The sequence below is a fragment of the Bombus huntii genome, chromosome 9 (assembly GCF_024542735.1).
Source record: "Bombus huntii isolate Logan2020A chromosome 9, iyBomHunt1.1, whole genome shotgun sequence".
Lineage (NCBI taxonomy): Eukaryota > Metazoa > Arthropoda > Insecta > Hymenoptera > Apidae > Bombus > Bombus huntii.
The window spans coordinates 17,087,846-17,109,108 of NC_066246.1; the positions used below are offsets into that span (position 1 = coordinate 17,087,846).

A 21,263-nucleotide genomic window follows, 5' to 3' on the forward strand; every position below is an offset into this window, starting at 1 on the left:
TCCCGGGACGAAACGCACGACTCTCTCTTTTCATCCGCCACACTTATATTGCAAATTTTCATTATTCCGATACATTCTTCAAAATTTTTGGGAAAAAATATCAATCGTCCGAAATTGGGAATTGAAGGTGCGAATATTTCTACGATTCTCCACTGTAAATTATAGATAGATAATATTTCATGTCTTAAACTTTTGTCATTTTTAGTTACCATTGCCACTTTTGTATACATAGATTATTGTATATTTTTAATTATTGTTGTTAGTTCTGTGCTAGATTATTCTCCACTTTTAGATGTCATTGCTACCATTTTCTTACATTTCTCCCTATTACCGATCTTCAAAATTCTGTAAGTAATATGTATGTATATTAAGGGTGAATGCATTTACAAAATTTCACAAAAGTAATATTTTTCAGGACAGATATATTACATCAATAAAGATTCTCTAACCCCTTAACCTACAATTACGGGCATAGCCCGTAGTACGATGATTTGGAATTCTACAATAAATTTTATTATCGGAATATCAAATTGTTTGAACAAAATTGTGAATAGTTTTGCTTGTCTATTAGTAAAAGAAGAATTAGCTTGTCTAAGATATTTCATTAATTCGACAAATTTATTTATGAAAGATTTTAAGCAACCGTCTCTCTCCGTTAATTAGTAAGTAAATAAGGAAATTAAGAAACAGAGGGAACGTTTGGAAAACGGGATATTTGTAGAAGTAGTTCCCTGAAACGTTTCGTTGTCGCGAAATTAAAGATCCTTTATTCGTTTAATTGACGTTATCGTTTATGCGTATACTCTGTTATACATATACCGTTCATTCATCTTTTAAACCACAGCTACGTTTGAAACAAATTTTAAGTAATGACGTCAGAATTGCGAACTACCGACCCGTGTGTACCGCAAGCACAAGTGCTACTTAAATTCTCGAAACGAGTAATTCATGATCAAAGAAACCGTATGATTTTTCCAGGTGCTTTGAATTTTCCGCTTACGTGTCCTAATTCCGGCCAGTTCTCTCGTAACTGTCGAGATACGCGAAGTAAAAGAAACGAAATAATAATAATAATAATAATAATAATAATAATAATAATAATAATAATAATAATAATAATAATATATAATATAAATATACATGGACAACGTATGTATATTTCACGTTCAATACATTTTTCTTTAAATTAGAATATAATATTGTTACATCTTAATAGCAATAGTACAATTATACTTTGTATCATTAGCAAATCTTCGCGACAACGAGGAATACAGAATACAGGGTTTCTGAATTCTTTGCTTGTTTACATAAAATGATATTTTTGCTACGAAAAGAACCAGCGTCGAAAATTACACCTATGCTCCTTGTTAGTCTCTTCGTACGTTGTTTTTTTAATCATGCCCGCCCTACTTCGCAGGAGCTGCGGCGGTGGGATTTCACGACAGCAGAGGCGCTGTAGGAGGAAACCGTGCAAAGGCAGGTCGTGGAGCACGAAATACAAGATCTGCAACCCTGAGGTGAGTCATTCAACGAAAGCATCTTTTTCATTACTTTTCTAAACGGGAACACTTACATTTGTCACAAATTTTCATCATCTATAAACGATTGTCTTTCCATTTCGCGATTTCTTCATCTTTGTTTCAAAATCACCACCAACGAACAAACACCGATGAAAAATTAAATACCAGATAAATCACGAATAGAAAAACCACCTCGTAAAATTATCGCATCTAACAGATGAAAAAGGGAGAATATTGTAAATGTAAAAACTCTTCGTCACCTCTAAACAATTCCCTTATCAATTCAAAATTTCTTCGTGCAATTTTCTCCAACGAAAAAACAAAAATCGATCAAAAGTTAAATCACGAACCAAAAGGAAAGGATAATCACATAAAATAGTATCGTAGATTCAATTATTCCACAACCGATATAATTCCATTCTATCAGCAAATTAATCTTAAATCTCTTAATAATATTCCAAACGAGAAATGTTTACAACTATGAAGAATTCTTATCATCAGTAGACAATTTGTCTAATCACGTGACAATTTCTTTACACCCGAGGAAGGAAAATTCGATCAGAAATTAAACCACGAAACAAAAGGAAAGAATAATCACATAAAATAGTAGCGCAGATTCAATTATTCCACAACCGATATAATTCCATTCTATCAGCAAATACTTCTCTTAATAATATTCCAAACGAGAAATGTTTACAACTATGAAGAATTCTTATCATCTGTAGACAATTTGTCTAATCACGTGACAATTTCTTTACACCCGAGGAAGGAAAATTCGATCAGAAATTAAACCACGAAACAAACCGATATCTATTGGAAGAACAACCACGTAAAGCAGTTGCACCAAACAGATAGCAGTATCCGTCGAACATTCAGTGTACTAGCCTAAATTCAATTATTCCCGAAAGCGGCTGTCTTATCAATATAATTCTATTCAAGCGACTTGCCGCCGTAAGACTGTAAGACAGAGAGTGTAACGTATAGGAAACAGGCAAGGTGAGATAGAAGCTCCGAGCCGTGGAACTGGTTGCACCGTGTTTCCTCTCTGTCCTTTATCGCGAATGAAGCGCAAGGCGAGGAGTAAGTTGTCACACGAGTAGAAACGGGACAAACGAGAACGACCGAGTGACTCTCTCGTCTCTCTGTCTGCTGTTCGAGCCCCGGTAACACGTACATCCACGTGATTATAACGGCACCAGGGCTCCGGGTCTGAGTAACTGGAGGAAATTTGCGGTTCGCGCAAACAACGAAACGAAGTTAACTCCGTCGTTTAACTGGCAACTTTTGAAGCTGCCTCGCAGTATTCCACCGCGATACGCCGTCCTCGATTCCCTCTCGCTCTCTTATACCGCCCACCAATCCTTCGCCACGGTTCCGTTTATGTAGGCGCTGGAAAACGGGATTTGCTTCGCCAACCGTGTCTTGCTTAACCCTTTTCACAAACTTTTCCCCAAACCATCGTCAATTTAACGATTACAAGTGGATTTTATTTTGTCCGTGAATTATATCCTCCATGGTTAACGATAGACGTATATAGAGTGCTCCGGGCATTGTCACATATATAGTCGAATCGAAAAAGGTTTTGCGCATCCTATAAGTAGGGAAATTTTATTCGAATAAGTAAGTGTTTAAAAATTCGTAGTCCTACTTGGCTACAGAATTCGTAGTATCAACTTGGTTGCACATTACCTCTGAACAATTACAAAAATGTCTATTCCAGCTATATCGTATGTATAATCATACCGTATCTTCTATTTTTCATTGCTGTTTTAAACTTTTGTTTTCATAATTCAGACATTAGAAATATTCTTCTAAAATTTCAAGTATTTTATAACAGAGAAAAGGGTAAACTGAGCAGATAAAGTTGATGGAATCATTGTAAATGTTTTGTTAAGAAAACTGATTAGCATCGAATCAGGCCAGTGACACCAATTGTGATTCCTTTTGATCGAAGATAGGTTGGATAAAGTTTCATTTTTACTTTGTCCACAGCTTCGATTCTTCAATAGCGGTTCTTCAATAGATCATTAAATACAAATTACGTATAACGTTTCGATACAACATTACGGTAATCTTCGTTTAACTAGCTGATAAACGAATTTAGCATTAAACAAAACCGAAAAAGAGTATTACTTCCTGAAAATATCAAGGCAAAACGGGACAAAAGGAGAATATCTTTCTTCTCGTTGCAAAAATCGGCGAACAAAAGGAATCTTCCGAACGAGACACATCTTGACAATCAATAGCGGCACTCTCGATCTGCACGATAAACAATTTCCACCGGTGTCACAAACACGCGTGTATACCACGTATACTCGCACGCACACACGTCATCCGTGAAAGCTCAAAACGGTCAACCCATCATCGTCAAGCGAACAGACAAGCGGTTTATACGTCAAAGAACGGCTCAGGCCGCGACTCCGTAATTAATTGTTCGTCCCGTTATTACAGCCTTATGCCAACAGGGCTCGGTCAGAAATTACGCGAATTATCAATTCAAATTCGACGCGTGACGGTCAGCTGCGGCTGTCACGTATGACCGTGCCCGGAGCCTGCAAGTGCATCGAATACGTGCTGCGCTTTGCAGCACCCGGCCATACCCCGGGGGATGCACGGATGCAGCTGACCCGACCCACATTCCGAATCTGGGCCGAGTTTCGACCCCGTCCACGGACACACGTGGCCGTCCTTCCCATTGATATCTGCCAACTCGATATTCCGTCGAATTTACCCGGGCCATTTTTCCTTTCTTCCCTTCCTTTCTATCCTCTTCTATTCTATCCTTTTCTCTTTTTTTATCTGTCTCTTTTCTTCGACATATGCCGAAGGGTTGCGTATTGTCTTGGTCTCCCGTGTATCCATCCTGCCACTTTGTGTGTGTCCACGTCGGGCAACACGATTCCCCGAAGGAAAAAAAATGAGAGAATAGGAAAAACAACGGAGTGAAAGAGAACGGAAGGGTGGGTGACGAACGAACCGCAGAAAAGTAGCGCCGTTGCGGATCGTAAATTCAAGGCTGAAAATCGATGTCCTCCACCCTTCTGCTGCCCCTTTGTGGAACTTGTAAACGTATACGGTTCTTGTCCCGGCGATATTTTCCCTTTTAACGTAACCTCCCCTGTTAGTCCCGCTCTGCAATGTTCGATACTTCTGATTAATTTAATGTTTGATTTTATGTCTCTCTTTTTTTTCATTTTTTTTTTTTTTTTTTTTATTTGCTGATTCTATTTTATGAAGAAGGAGAATCGTTGGGGACGGTGTTCTTGGTCGGTGGAAACTGCGGTCTCGTTCACCGCAAAAGTGTTTCGGTAAAACGTGAATTGGTAGTTTGTACCGAGAACTTGTTAATTTGTTGGGGGTTGATTGTTTAAGAATAAATACGGCACGAGGATGGAATTTCTTATTGGAGAACGAAAGAAGAAATTGCCGTTCATTATTGGCGAATCGATGGTTCGGTTATTTGTATTTCATTGCGGAATTTCTTCCCGCGGGTCGATGAGCTTTATGAATATTGCAGAACAAAACAAAGCACTCCTGCCTGTGGAGTATTGCGCAATGGTAATTACCACAGTTGATGGGTAATCGGTCATTTTCGATGCGCATCACGACTCGATATTCCTTCCTTCGAATATCTGTGTATTCGCCGTGGCAATTTACTTTTCAGCCTGAAGTATCTTTAAGCAGTAAAAATTCACCACTCCACGATATTGCCTCGTCCGTTACGAAAGGGGTGAAATAATTATTCGCTAGTCTGAAGAATATCTCGAACCATTACCAGTTACAATTGAATACAATTGAAAAAAAAGAAAGAAAGAATGTATAACGCCCCATTTGTGAGATAATTCAATTAATATCTAGGAGGCTCAAGATTCTTGTACAGCCCTTTCTAATTATCAGCAGTATTAAATTCCCATATTGGATGAACCGTGTTTGATAATCGAATGTCTTTGAGTTCATTTTACAAATTACAAGCCTACTGAATATCCTGTTTTGCAAAAAATAATAAAATTATAAAATATTTTCCAACTTGTTAATTCATTAATATTATAAGTCGATCGATTATTTGTCAAGATCAGGAAAAATCTTTCAAATTCGATCAACACCATTCACATCCGTTTTCCTTAAACTCAATTATCCTCTTACCTTCGCAACACGTAACAACAAAAGATTAGCAAGAAAGAAGAGTATTTATAGCAAAGAAAGCTCGTAATTGTCATCCAATTCGGTTAAACACGTTCGGAATTATCTTCAATTCGACTTTCCAGGGCAATCCAGGCTTCCGTTTCACGTATGGATCTCGCGTCGTTCAGCCATAAAATTGCATCGGGAATTTTCGCGAAACGGTCTCTCTCTCTCTCTCTCTCTCTCTCTCTTTCGGATCTAAGGCGAGAAGTAAGCGAGCGAAGCTTGGTAGTCGTCGACGTCGTGTGACCGACGTGACATTTCGCCCAAGGGTCGACGTCGCGGCGGCCGCCGTTGCTGCAAGGCGAGAGAACCTGCACTCGACGTTCGTAAATGCACCGCCAACAAAGCTATCGATAGGTACCGTCCACAAAGGCAACGTCGATCTTGCCCACCCCTTTTTCCACCGCTACGGCCGCCGCATACGTAACGCGTAATATCTCTTTCATTTAACCGGCCCGAAACCGGCTTTATTGGGGCTTTGTCGCAACGAACGATTCTCTTTCACACGCTCGACCTAACCGAGAGACCTGTAAACGTGCTGTCCATTACGTTCACAGAATAGAGAAGCCGAATAGAGAAATAAGTCGAACAAAAGTTTGCACGTAGAAAAGAGAGAGAACTCTGATCTGCAGGAATTCCGGCGAGCGTGAAATTTGCCTCGAGGGAACAGCGCGGAGAGCACTGGAACGACGCAGGGATTAATTTGAAGAAATCACTGCCGGATGGGATTTCTGGAAGCCGCGATCTTTACGTCGAAATTGAGCTGATTGGAATGTTATTTAAAGTTGTTTGAAAAGATGATGATTGTACAGATTGGAGAAATTTGAAATTAGCTTCTTGTCTTGGCAATCTTTACGCGAATAACGATCTGGTTGGTACGTTGTTTCAAATCATCCGAATATACTCGGTATAAAGATGGTACAGATGGAAGATTTTTCGAATGACGAAATGACGAAATGACGAACGAGGTCATCTAGAGTTAATAGGTTCTCGGAATTAACCGTTCGGAAGTATCGGAAGTATGCACAAAGTCTATCTTATAAATTCATTTACTTCGTTGCTGGATTGATTGCATCGTAAATTAGATTCTCGCGACCTTTGCACTGTCTACGGAGTAAATATCAAATCAGGACGTTTACTTGTCGTGAAAAACTGACACGAAAATTGCGTTCGAGGTATCCTATTGATACAATTTTCAACCCTTATCGCGCGAATTTCTTATGGGTACAGCTCGTTCCTCTTTCGATTTATAAACTATTCGTATACACGAAGCATTCAATATGTCCGAAAGTCACGCCCAGAGAACGTCCAGAATCTACCGTATTCCATCGAAAAATTACGTATTGGCAACTTGGACGATTCATCACCCGTTGCAACGGGGATACATGGCGACGGCCGACGTCTCGTTCAACTTTCTCGACTCTCCGTGTAGATCGGTCATCGTATTGACTATTCATTTCATACTACTATCGAGAACGTTCGTCGTCAGATCGTTTAAGAGTTCCGTCACGTTTTTCATGGGGCAAAATGACACGGATTCCGCGCGACATCTCTCATTCTGCCTGATGGACAATTTTCTCGGGCTCGTAAGTGCTCGTTCGCTACTGAGCTTTTTATGATGTCACATCCAATCTGCCCCACACGATTGACCCACGCACGTTGACGCGAATATACTTGCCCAAAGTATGAACGAAGCGTTAAGCTCGACGACAAATCCGGCTATGACGACCAGTGTCACCCCTATATCACACGAACCATATCCTCATAAGACGGAAAACATAGATTCCATGACGCTTTTTATCGATACATCAAGGATCAACTGTGGTATATCCTTTTACGACGATCTTAGAAAGGATTTCGATGATAGGATTTAGATCTAGACGATTTAGACGATCGTTTTAATGGCGAAGGAGATCAAGTGTAAAATCATAGAAAAATCGTTTAACCTTTTATCGCCCTATTTATTTTTGTTCGCGAAGAAAACAGTTACGATTAATTAGAATTTTCGATTTCTTAAGTGGAACATTAGGAATTCAAGGCTGTTATAAATATGAGGACATTGGTGTAACTTCATATTTTTATGAATATGATTAAAAGAATGAAACTCGGGTAAGAATTTGTTTTATTTACACAATTAGTGCCTACTACACTTTGCATATTTTCTGTGAAAATTATTGCTGCGAAAAGAGCAGAAACAAGGAAAGGAGAAAGACATAACAATACAACAACATGATGCAGTAAGGAGACAAAACGATATCTAAAAAATGTAGATGAACGAGCGGGTAACTTTCAGGTCACGTATCATAAAAGTTAACTACCAGGGAAGAAGAAAAAGAATTGCCTTGAAAGTTAGGCATAAATTTCTGACAGTCTCAAGATTTATTGGTTTGAAGGTTACTTATAAATTTCTCACAAAGAGAAAGCTAGAGGGTTCCATAAAAAATTTTTCTTCAGATTATTGGTACATTTATAACCTTTTATAAATTCATAAATATTATTTATATAACATAGATATAATTTTTAGCAGAAAAATAGTTCAACATGATAGATAACTTTAAACGAGTGAATATTCATACTTTATATAACGGAAGAATTTACTAACGCTTTTCTACATGGAATTTCGTCCGTATCGGGCGAAGAGATTTGTTTTTCCGGAAAACGCAGCTACGATACCAAACAATGGCGCGTTGATCAATTTGCCTGGCGTGGAATAAGATACGATTGTCAGGTGGATCGAATTAAGCGTAATTGATACATCCCTCGACCAACGTGCAATCCCGACAGTCTACACTTGCTGCAGTTTGCGCATCGTTACTCCGCTGAAATTCCGCCAAATAAATTTATTTTCCGTTCATAATCGTGTCATTTCTCAGGAATTCGCCCGCATGGCCAAGCAACGCTACTACAGGTGAAAACTACAGGTGACGGTGCAACGCGTCGCAACGACACGAACGGGCCAATATTACGTTCTTTTTATTTAAAAAGAGAAGAATTTCTCGACCCCAATTACAAAGCAATGAAAGCTGTAAGTGGGAAACCTGATAAATCACATTTCCCGTCTTTTATGAAAGAATAATTTTAAGATTCAATATGCTCGATATTTGATATTTAGATATTTCATTTTAATATTTAAGCTTCGATATTTAGAAAATATTACGTACATGTTTGATAACACATTTTGAAATTTCATTGTCGTTGCAATCAAATATGTCGCATCTATGTTGCTAAAATTGACAATCAGTCTGAAAATGTATGACAACAAAGGTAGAATATTATGAAAAACTGACTTATCATATCTTGGCCTCGTGATCTTCAAATGGATACAAAGGAGGGCTAATGACAGTCAACAATGAAAATCGAAGAGGATTGCGTGAACCTTTTATCAGTGAGCAAACAACGAGCGAAAGGAAACGTGGAAGAAAAAAATCTAGAAATATTTGAACGCGAGTTAAGCTCGAGATCAAAGCGATAAGGAAATAAATTTATCGTCCAGGCGGAAAATAAAACGCGAGATTACGCCGGGCTTTATCGCCGACTTTGGAGATCGAAAGATTTACGGAGCTCGTTAGCAAAAAATAAAACAAACATAGAGAAATAGAAATACCTACGTAGAAAAACGAGAAGGGTGGAAAACTAGGTAACGACGAGACAAAGAGGATGATGGTAAAGGTAAAATGTGGAAAGAGAGACTTCGAAGCTTTCGTGCACGTAGAAAAAGAGAATATAGAAAGGTCGTGGAAAGAAATGAAGAAGAAAGAGAAAAGAAAAAAAATATTAATGCGTGGCTGGTGATCCTGTGCAGCGATACATTTCAGAGGACTCATCAGTCTCCGAATGTAAATTTGGCTCGCGGACCTGATATCCAACCGCGGTTAATACAAAACCAAGGCAAGGATTATACTGAAAGGACGGATTACGTGGACCGGCAACCGCGAAATTGGAAAATTTATGAAAACGTCGCTGGTACGTTGCGCCCCAACCACACGTACAGATATAGAAACATCTACAGGTGTATCGATATATCTCCCTGGGTATTTATAAAGTAATCGAAGGCACATTAGCCTTGTGAAATATTAATAGCGTGCACGCCCTCGATCGCGAGCCTCTCCGCCATTAGAAGATTCCCGGTTCCTCCGGGATACCATGACGGACAATAATTTACCAGCACTACGATAAATTTCACGTTAAAATCCAGCCAGAAGGGATTTACGTTCGCGGGCTACCGAAGAGGACCCTACCTTTCGCGCCTTTCCCCCTCGATCCCTCTCTTTCAACTGAAATTGTATCTCTCTTTTTTCTCTCGTTTACTTTCCCATCTCTTTCAGCGATCGTCATTCCGTTTGTCTTTCTCTTTTTTTTTATAATTATATATACCTACAATATTGATGATATATTGATTTATACGATTCCTATGTGGAATTGTTTACGCGAGTTTGTAATAGAAAATACTAGGAAATATTCAGAAGGTAATTTGTTTCTTTTTATCGAAGAATTATCCTGTTTCATTTATTTGGAATATCGTAGGGAATCAACGTTATGTAATTAATTAATAGGATTAGCATAGTGTCTCTAATTAAAGGTGACAACTGTGATATTAACATTCTTTCCTTTCTAGGCGAAAATACTAAAATAATATGACACCCTTTGCGCAATCATAAAGCTTCTGTAAGAAACAATTTTTTAAAAACTTATTTGTTGTTACTTTCTATATGCTGAATTATATGTCTTTTGCGTGGGATTAATAATGTGAATTTATATCTGAAAGCTAGAAAATATCCACAGTGTATTTAATCTCTTTATGGATTGTGGTGTTTTGTTTATTTGAAATATTCTAGAGGATTCTGATTAAAAGTTACCCTTGTAAACAAGGATATTAACATACAAACATGATATCGGCATTCTATCCTTTTTAGTTATCCTCTGTCCTCTTTTATCCTGATTATATTTAGCATGGGATTTTTAATATAAATTTGTAAACATCGAAGCTAATTTCTTATTACATTTCATGCATTTAAAATGAAGAAAGATATAATAAGTCATACTTTTATTTTTCATATGAGAAAAATTTTAGAAACCAATATCATAGCAATCGCTCGATCACCTATTATGAAAACGGTGTTTTCAATGGGATTGTCTTGAAAGATATTTACATCAAAAATATTGATTCCTCAAAAATATTGGTTATCATATTTCAGATGTTAGATTGATTTTGTTAACTATGTTATATTGAACATGAAAGGTAACAACAACGTAACATCAAAATTTCAAACATTATAAAGAATCAAAGTTATTCAACCAGTTAATGAAACAAGCACTAAAGATTCGTCTATCCGTTTCAGATTGAAACTTACAAAAGTGATAATATTATTCATTTCACTCTAAACGAGGATATTCAAATCACACGACGTTCCTTACTTGAAACCATAAAGCTCTTACAGAGAGGGATTCTTTGAAATTTTGAAGACGGTTAAATCGAGCGGGACAGGGCCCTGTGCCTGGGTACTTTTTCATTCTCTATGTCCCCGTGTGCTCCTTTCGCAGTGGACAAAAAACTTATATGCATTCAGATACGGGAACGTTAAATAATTCCCGCACTTTCCGTATCAATTTCGTTCTTTGTGCTTGAGCACGGGCCGACTGCTGGTTATATTAAATCCACGCGACGGCATAACGGCGAGAGTGAATTTTTAAATTCCAATATCCAGATCCGTGCGTGTCCCCCTCGTCTCAAAAAGAAGGAAAGAGATAAAAAGAGGAAGCTGAGAACGTTGCGAATGTCGATATGATTTCATTCGTTTCATTTTCAAAGGTAATGCGCCATGTGATAATCGACTGGCATTGAAAGTGTTCCAATGTAATTGGTAAACGGGTTTGCGAGTTAAAGTTTCACGAATTTTCGAACTTTCTCTCTCTCTCTCTCTCTCTCTCTCTCTCTCTCGTCGACACAATTGCACGAAAATGTTTTGAAAAATGAATTTTCTACAAATTGTATCTTTGAAATGAATGATGATGTTGATATGAAAATTTAAGAATATATTGAAGTGGCTTTTGTCATCTTTTATTTCTACATTCTGGGTATGTCTTTACAGACGTAATACGTTTATAGTGTATGATATCACGTTACATTGATTATTTTCTAATCTGTGATAGAAACCATAGTATGCTGATTGGTTAGCAGTTGAGGAGATAAAAGTTCAAGATAGATGATGGAATATATATATATGTCGGATTATCATTAGGATTTAAGGCGCGTAACGATTCTTTGTTTGAGTTAGCCATCGTTTTACGAGACAGAGATTATATTTACGCGAATATACAAGATTTTACAAAATATTATGAGTATTGAGTTTAATGAATGATAAGATTAACAAACGTTAAGTTTAACCAATAATTAGATTAAAGAATAATAAATTTAACGAACAATAAGAGGTACGAATAATATGTTTTACGAATAATAAATTTAACGAATAATGAGATTAACGATTGATAGGTTTAACGAATAATGAATTTAATTAACGCTATTAACAATGTTTCCGGGGTTCAAACGAATCCACGGTCAACGGGATAACTCTTTACTTTTATAATTTTAAACACAAAAATACGATTGCTGAGACACTCGGTAAATTGCTCGATGTATCACTTTCCAAGGCGATCACACGAATGAATATCTGATGAAAATCTTTTTCGCTGTACGACTGCATTTGTTTGTTATATGCTCGCTGGAGACATCGAGAAGGTTCCAATCGTTGTTGCTAGGCAATTTCTGTCAAAAGTTTGTTGTATACTCTTTGGAAACATCGAGAAAGATCCAAACGCCGATACTAGGCAGTTTCTGTCTGGAGATTGATTCCTAATACAACGTGTGTCCCATTATATCAGCATCTCTAAAGTACAATTCTATGTGATTTCTAGGGAGAACAATACAACCGATCCACACCTTCGTCAGGCAAAACGTTTATCCCGTGACCGTGGCTACGTTCGGCGACCAGTTGTCACCTCGAACCCACTTTCGCTTTCACAAATATCGAACAATTACAAATGACAATTGCTTAATTACAGTTATGATAAAATCTAGGCTAAAGCATTAGAAGGCTTCCTCAAAATTGCAAAGGGAAGGCTCCGGTTTTCCTTTCATCTCCGACATATATATATATATCGGGTTCGCATTATGATTAGGGTTAGGGGCGTGAAACGAACCTTCATTTGGATTACACATTGTTGTTATGTAATAGAGAAGACATTGACTAGTGCAAATATGATTATTAGTACAAGTGTGGATATTCCAGAATTGACAAGTAACCGCGGTGATTAGACACTAATGACAGTGGTCTTAGGGTCGAAAACGAATTCGCGGTCAACGGGATAATAGGTAAATGTACTTTCTTCCAAAGTCTAAGTTGGACTCGATTTACTTGTCTACGATACAAGTATTACTAAACTAGCTCTTTGTTAAAACGTAAAATATTCACCGAGCGTAAAGACGCTATGTAACTCGCTAATGAGACCTTACGAGAGAATGACTTTCCGTCGCGATGTCGCTGCAGAGGAAGACTATGATGGGGTGTGTCTAAGGACACGAGATCATCGGATTCGTGGAGAGATGCCTTCGTTCGGAAAGTGAAGGAAATTAACGTTGCTGTTAATTGGTCAATTTCCATGTTGGTGATTAGAGAAGGATGCTAGCCGCCCTCGAGGGAAAGTTGCTAGCGGGAAGCGTCGTTCGTGAGAAAAATAAAGTTCCCCGTAGTTGGAACAAAGACTGTTTGTCTGTTTGAAGGACTAGCTGAACATGTACTGTGGAGATGCGTTGACATCTGGTGATCGTCTTACCCGAAGAATAGGGTCTGCGTGCGGCGAGCCACGGGACAGAAACCGTTGGAATGTTCACCGTCGCGTGTCGCTACAACTATTTCTTTTAAGGAGAGCTATACTATTACCCCATACCTTTGTTAGACAAAACGTTGTTTATCCCGTGACCGCGGCTACGTTCGGCGACTGCTTGTCGCCTCGAACCCAAGCTCAATATCACAAATCTCGAACAAATACAATCGGATCGAATGACGACAATTGCTTAATTACGGCTATGATTAGAATCTAGATTATAATGTTAGGGGATCTTCCCAAAGTTCCAAAGGGAAGGCTTCGGTGTCCTTTCATCTCCGACATATATATATATATATATATATATATATATATATATATATATATATATATATATATATACACACAGATGTTCAATGAAATTTTAAAATTAATTACAAAATAAATAAAATAAAAATTATTTGCAAAACTAACAAGCTGCAGGAAAAGCCTAAGAATGAAGAGTAAAGTGGTGGAACTGAACTAGAGGCAGATTGTTACTTATTATTACTTATCTACTACAGTTTATTAGTATGATTAATCTGTAAAGGCTTTTATGACTTCGAGTTTACGTTGATCTGTGGTTTCACAATTATTCTGTGTTCGGTTTAACTTCCAGCAGAATTTTTATTTGTGCTTCGACATTTATTAATGACTCATTTCCGTGACCGCTTGACCATCGACAAAGGTCGACGAGTTTAACGTGGGGAAAATTGAACTGAAAGTTAAACGCGAACGTTTCGCGTGGAAAATTCTACATTGAAGGGAAACAATTGACGAAGCATCGTCTTCTTCGGTTCCTGTAAAAACTTGAAGCACACGAATCACGTTAAAAAGTGGATTTTCTATCCTGGAGTTGAAGAAACACGAGAGAAGAATGCGAGTGAAGAAGAGAGAATACAAAGTGCCTTCCATTTTCCAGTCTTTCACGGTCCGGCCGCAAATTGCTCCAAATTCTTTATTCTCACCTCACTCAAAGCGTCTTTCGTCCATTATTTTTATCTTCTTTCATCCATGCGCTCGAGCTGTTCGAAAAGGAAAAGGGAGACAATGCCTGTGTACCGGAACCTTTCAGTGAACTGTGTTCTTGGAAAATTGAATCGGTTCGGGAGAAACTTAGATTGTAATATTTTATTTCAAGTTCAAAAGTTCCTTACATTAAAACATATATACACAAAATATGCACCAAACTCTTAATATAACAAAAATATCGGCAATAACGTACACTTTTAAACGTTAACTTCGTACAAAACCTTCAAATCCTTTATTATACGTGTTGAGATATGTATAATTTTCTATGCTGGACTAGGTTAAATGCGTAGTAGAGATACTTGTATGTGAATATCAGTGTGTGGAAGTATGTGTGTTCGAAGCGTCTCGAAAACAAATGAATGTAAATTCTTCAGTCGGTTAAGGTCCGCCAAAGAGTCGGTTAAGAGTCGTCGAAGAGTCGGTTTACAGTCGGGTATAGAAGAAAATGCTGAGACGCGTGCAAGTGTGTATCGATGAATATATAAGGAATCGTCCATGAAATAAATATTTCATTATTTTAATATTAATCCTCAGTATAAATTTAGTGTTCCTATAACATTATTTCGGCCTCAAAGATCCACAATTCTCAACAATACGAAATATTGTTCATGTAATTATTTTATTTATCTACGTTTAATACACACCATAAATCACACAATATACCGGAACATACTTATCCTGCTCGACAAGGCAACAAGAGAAACATAAACGGAGATTCGGAAAATCTCTTCGAAGAGCTAGCGCAACATCTCATAAAATAAAAGATAGAACAGGATCATCCCCCCTAGGAAGAATCCTTTGACCTGTGAGTACTGCCCTAAATATTTCGATTCCAGTGCACGTGGTGCAATAAAACGCGGATTTTTATTCCTGTGTCTAGGATACTTAAAAAATATAAAATCAATCGGTCCCACGTGCATGTCGCAACCAACCAAGTCCCAGCGCAACCAACTGCCACATAGTTGTAAATGATTCGCGGATATCCGTGGTGACCTCACTCTTGTCCCACGTAGAAGGAAAGTGGATAACTCGGTGATTGATTCTCGATTCACTTCCTACTGACAGTGACTATATATTCTGAATGCAGATTACGTTCGTCGTGCGCAGTAGTACAACATAGGCATCCTTTCGAACTATAAAACTTTAATTCAAAATGAATTCTTCATTTTGCGAGTGAATTGCCTGATGTTTGCACCGGTGTGGATTATTCAGGTTTCGGTAGAAATGATTTTTTCATTGAAACGATATCGCATGAATTTGTAATTTACTTCGCGACAAAGGACCACCATTTTTTTAATGGAATTGGAATAATAAAAAATCGTAGGGAAAGCGGTACGATAGGTTTTATTGGAGTAATTGGAATTTTATGAAGACGTTAATATCGCATTTAGGTGTGTCGCGGAGTGACGATGTATGTGTGTACGTATTTGTTACGCAGTGTCGTAAAGTCACGGGAGTGTTACGAATGCGACGCTTTATACGTCTGCTAATTGTCGTCTGTCGACGATGGTACATGTTCCGTGTGAAAATTGTGACGCGTATTTTCAAAAATGAAATGGAAAATACTTCTGCGAGGTATGCTAGAACGAATAGCGTTACAGGAAAATGTTGCAACGGCGAATCATTATCAATGAAACGAAGACATTGCAACGAGAATAGGTACTACAGCGATCATGGTTTGTATCTGCTATAAATATTAAATTGTTTACGCATCTGATTACGGAAAGTTTGTTCATAGCTTAATATATACAGTACATAATTAAACACACATATTATTATAATAATTATTACTTATACAATAATGTATAAAGTATAATAATTATATATTTATTGCTGTTCATACAAACAACATGTAATACACATATCGTTTTAGCCTGTAATGAATTTTCCCCAAATACACACACATATTTTAGAATATGCTAGAACAAACAGGTACTATAACGAATGAGGTTGCAGAACCAATTACGTTAGAATATTTCATCGTATTAATTATAACATTACTAAATAATAATAAAAGGAATGATAATAACGAGGTATAAAAACTTACAAATACAAATTAATATCTATTAGAATATAAAAACTTCCGCGTTGACGTTATGAAAGGGTTAATTTGCGTCGTGTCAATGTTCGTTTACTTTTAAGTTGAAGCCAGCGCAATTATAACTGCATTGAGGTATTAATATCGCATACAGCGGGAGTGGAGCATTTGTTGGTCTCCGTTGCGCCGGCGCAATTATAAATAATAGAACTTGCTCACCACGTGAAGTACATTTAACTCACATGTAATGCATTCCTTCCGGTTCCGTGATGTCGACATAATTACTAGCTGCGGAAATTATCGTTGCGTTTGTATTAAAGCTGTTCGCGAAGCGCTCTTCGTTGTCATGGATTTCGAAAAACAAAGCAAACTCGAAAAATTGGAAGGGAAGACTTTGACTACTCTGCACGCTCCGTATACATTTCCTATTATTATAATAAAAATTCAATTTGCCTTTGATACTATTGGGTCGCGATTCTCACTGAGAATTACGGGGCGATTATAAAGAGAACACTCGATAAAATCGAAAATTTAATATCACAACCTACTCTGCCGCTCTCGGAAAAGCATTTCGACCAACCTATTTTATCTTGCAAATACGGTCGCAGTATTTCACGTTTTAAGGAATTCTCGAGTGTTCTCCGCGCCAAACAATCCTATAAACAATATGAAAACGATCGGATCGAGCGAGCATCGAGAAGCACGAAACGCGTAGTTATGCTAAGCGAAAAAGCAAAGAACGAGAGAGAAAGAGAGAGTACGACGAAACGACCTGACCGCATTTTTGCCCATTAATATTCGGCCTAGAACCCACACACTTGCCGCATTTACAATAAATTATTCACACTCAGACGCGGAAAGGCGATCGTTGGATGGAGAAGAAAGACGGCGCAGCGCGGACAGGAAGGGCCGAATGGCTGAAAGAATCACGAGGGATGAAACGAGTGGGAAGAAAAAGGGCCACAACATCATTAGCATAACGAAACGGAGATACGTGCTGTGAATCCAGATTTCCAGCCCTCTGGTTTCCCTCTGTCTTCGTATCCTCGGCCGTACTCTGTTAACACTGGTAATGGGCTAGTGTGTATTTCATGGCGGTGGTTCCCCTCTATTTTGCTCGCGGAGAAAAAAGGGAAATTCACTAGACGACGGAAATGTAAGAAAGCCGCCAGAGACGTTGTGCTTTCAACGGTAACTTGACGAGAGAAGTTTAAGATTTTAATGAAACGGTCTCTGTAAAACGTGGATGTAAACATGTGAACGAGGATACATAGATGAAAATGGTAGAATAATAAAAACATATTGGCTAAAGATATGTTCTATTTTATGCTTGAATATTTACATATAGCTAGTTACCATGATGTGAAATTGTCTTTCTTGGTGTACACTAGTGGTGTATTTTGGACCAAATACAGATGATTGATAACCAAATTGATTACAGTGAAATTCCATTTATCTGAATGCATTGTGAAGGACATTCATATACATATATACCATAAATTATTCATACATAAAATCAAATAATATCGTACAATGATATTCATATATATAATATAATATAATATAATATAATATAATATAATATAATATAATATAATATAATAATAAAATTGATAATAATTGATCGATTCTCCCTTCTGCCTATGATTTTCTAATAAATGGATTCAGTCGGGAGTTCGTCTAATCAGACAATGATTTTTTCGTAATAAATGTTCCTGTTATCCTATCAAAGGTAGCTATTTGGTTTCTCAAGGAATTCACTAATCATATACTACAATATAATATCGATATTGATATTAAGAAATTTTCAAAAAAATGCATCTGATCATTTTGACTTCTGAGACTTCTTTCTGTGATTATATTTTTTGATTTGTATATGAAAATTTCTTTAAATATACGATTATATTATTAAAAATTCTCAACGCGAGAATTGATTGTAATTTTAATAAATAAATAAAAAAAAAATATATACGATTATATTTTCCATGTGATTGCATAAGGGTTTTTTAATATTTCTACGTATATTTGAAATTGTATCCTATATATCGTAGTATAATCTGTAATTAGCCTCATTTGCATTGAACATTCCGGCGGGGAAAACGGGGAAAAGAAAGAAAGGCAGGGATTTTCCAGGCGGAATTAAAGATTGTCGGAGAACATTGTGTGTAACTCGTAATTAGTAGCGGGAAATTTAGTGTATGAATTTTAGAGAAAAATTAAAGTGGTTCCTAGAGTACTGTCGCGGCGTATAAATGGAATTTTTACGAAGCTTTCGAGCGAACCGGGTAAAATCGACTTACTTTATTACTCAGAAAATGAGGGTCACAGGCTCGCTTCGTTCCGAAAATGGAAAGAGTTGAAACAATGAATCAAGTTCGTTCGGGTACATTTACATCTATTAGAGCTTAAATTCAACTTAAAAAAATCACATTCATGGATCGAGCATCGAAATCTAACAAATGTTATTTCTTTATATCAGCAACTGAGATTTTTCCAGTCCTATCTAACTATAGATAGAAATTGAACTGCTTAGATAGAAGTTTAATCGCGTTTTAATGTTATAACTTAGTGTACACAATAATCCAAATGTGTTTTTGCTTAGAGCACGGTGATATCTGGCGATTAAAGTTGATCGAACGCTGGAAATTACTCGGTCGTTATCCGCTAAGCGAATTACGCGAGATCTCAAAATGTCGTAACTACGAAGTTAAAGCTATATTTACGTGGAATAATGGCGTATGGAGTATACTATATTATACTTAGATTCTCCGCTTTAAACCTCGTTGAATCTCGTCGGACTAATAGTGCTTAAAACTTCTCTCAAAGTGCGGTCAACCTTAAATTACAACAAGCTTGTGCGTTCCGTATAGGTTCGAGTTTAGTTAGTAAAATCACTGACATTCTTTCACCAACATTTTTCTACTTGCAATATAAATTCACGAAACCGTTCGTAATTTTGTGTTTTAAACAAACCGTAATTTTCATAAAAACAGGAAAGAAAAATAAAGGAACGGCAGACAGAATAACAATGTAATGGCGCCGGTATGTTAATATTATTTCGTTTGCAACGTTGCTTTCACGTCGCACTTCTCGTTACCAAAAAACAATGCCACGACAATTGCTCCATCGAAAATCGTTCGACGGTCGGAAATTAATTGAACGCAACGCGATTAACGCAACGAAATAACGAAAATACATGCTTTTTGAGAGGCGTTCAAGTCACCGGCGCCGTCGATCTCAAGTGCGCTATGAAAAAGCACAAGCGTGTTTAACGAGGGCATTATGCAAATACTGGAATTATGATGACCAGAAATTACGAGCAAAAATTACGACTAAATTTATGACGGTGAAAAAAGAACGATAGAGAAAGGATGAAAAAAAAAAAAAAGAAAAAAGGAATAGAAATAAAGGACAAACTAATCATAGTACGAGTTTCACGATATTCCGAGAATTACGATATTCCTCTTGAATTGAACAAATGGCGAGACTGGTTTTGTCGCGTAACTCTCTTTGTTCGCGCAGTCGTTCTTTACACCACCGCAAAAATAGGAATAAACCGATCGTATAAAGGCAGACGATGATGCAGTGGACATTAATTAATTAGTGCCGCGTATAACGCGTACGCGCAACGCCTCGGGATCGGACATTATCGCGTTAGTAATTCAGTTACCACTGATTTTATAGCGACAACGTTCAACGGGCTTTACAATAATGAGCCACGACCAACTCGTTCTCTTGATAATAATAATATATCGAAATATCGGTTCCCATCGGTCGGCCAGGGATAGTACAGTCGAAACTTTACACAGACACGGCTCGCGTACGTCTGTCCGTGATTTACATAAATATCGTTTTATTAGGACAATTAGAACGTTGGTAATCGGCGAATCTTTATTGGCATTCGCGAACCGCAATCGCAACAACGTTCGAATCATTCGTTTAAAATTGGTAAAGCAGTGATCTTCGATCGATGCGTTTAAATCGATATTTGATATATGTGTTTTCGCAGATGTTTCAGAGAGAAAGAGAGGAAGACTAATTTGTTTAGTTAAAGTAATCCCGTGCGATGCAATTAAGTGTTAACTACTATTCCAACCATGTCACTGGTACGGTCATTATTATTTTATGAAATGAAATCCATATACGGGCTACGGTGTTATTATCGCTATAACAATGTAGCCTCGAACGGGGTTTAAACGAAAGCAAAGCATTATTATTAATGCTCGAAACGAACATCCATAGTGCTTTAGAGAGGTAAATACATTCGATGGATACCGGATACGAAAGAAGGAAATTAAAGAAATATACAGAGAAATTGGTGTCCGTTTTTCACAATATTTTCACGACAAAGTATACGATTCATTTGGATAACACGAGAACATTACCTAAAGTTATTTCCAAGTGCAACCGCCGTCGAACTTTGCACAGTGCAACAACCTCGATAATGCATCGATGACGTCGCGTATAACCGTCCACGAGAACAGACTACTGCCGACACACTTGCGCTTTCCGGGCGATTAATTTTTTACGATCCAGTTTGATACGTCTAGAGGCTAGGGACGAGGAACTTTTGACCCGTTTACATGGAAAATTTGCTTCCCTATTCCTTGCCTTCCTCTTCTTTTCTC

General features: G+C 37.5%; 1 protein-coding gene across 1 annotated transcript in view; it reads left to right on the forward strand.

Annotated features, from left to right (window-relative positions):
• LOC126869672 (protein madd-4) overlaps nt 1-21,263 on the forward strand; it is a 251,061-nt gene that overhangs the window by 171,596 nt on the left and 58,202 nt on the right. The window contains exon 5 of the mRNA XM_050626515.1: nt 1,418-1,517. Within this exon, the coding sequence (XP_050482472.1) occupies nt 1,418-1,517 (100 nt within the window). The remainder of the gene's footprint in view (nt 1-1,417; nt 1,518-21,263) is intronic.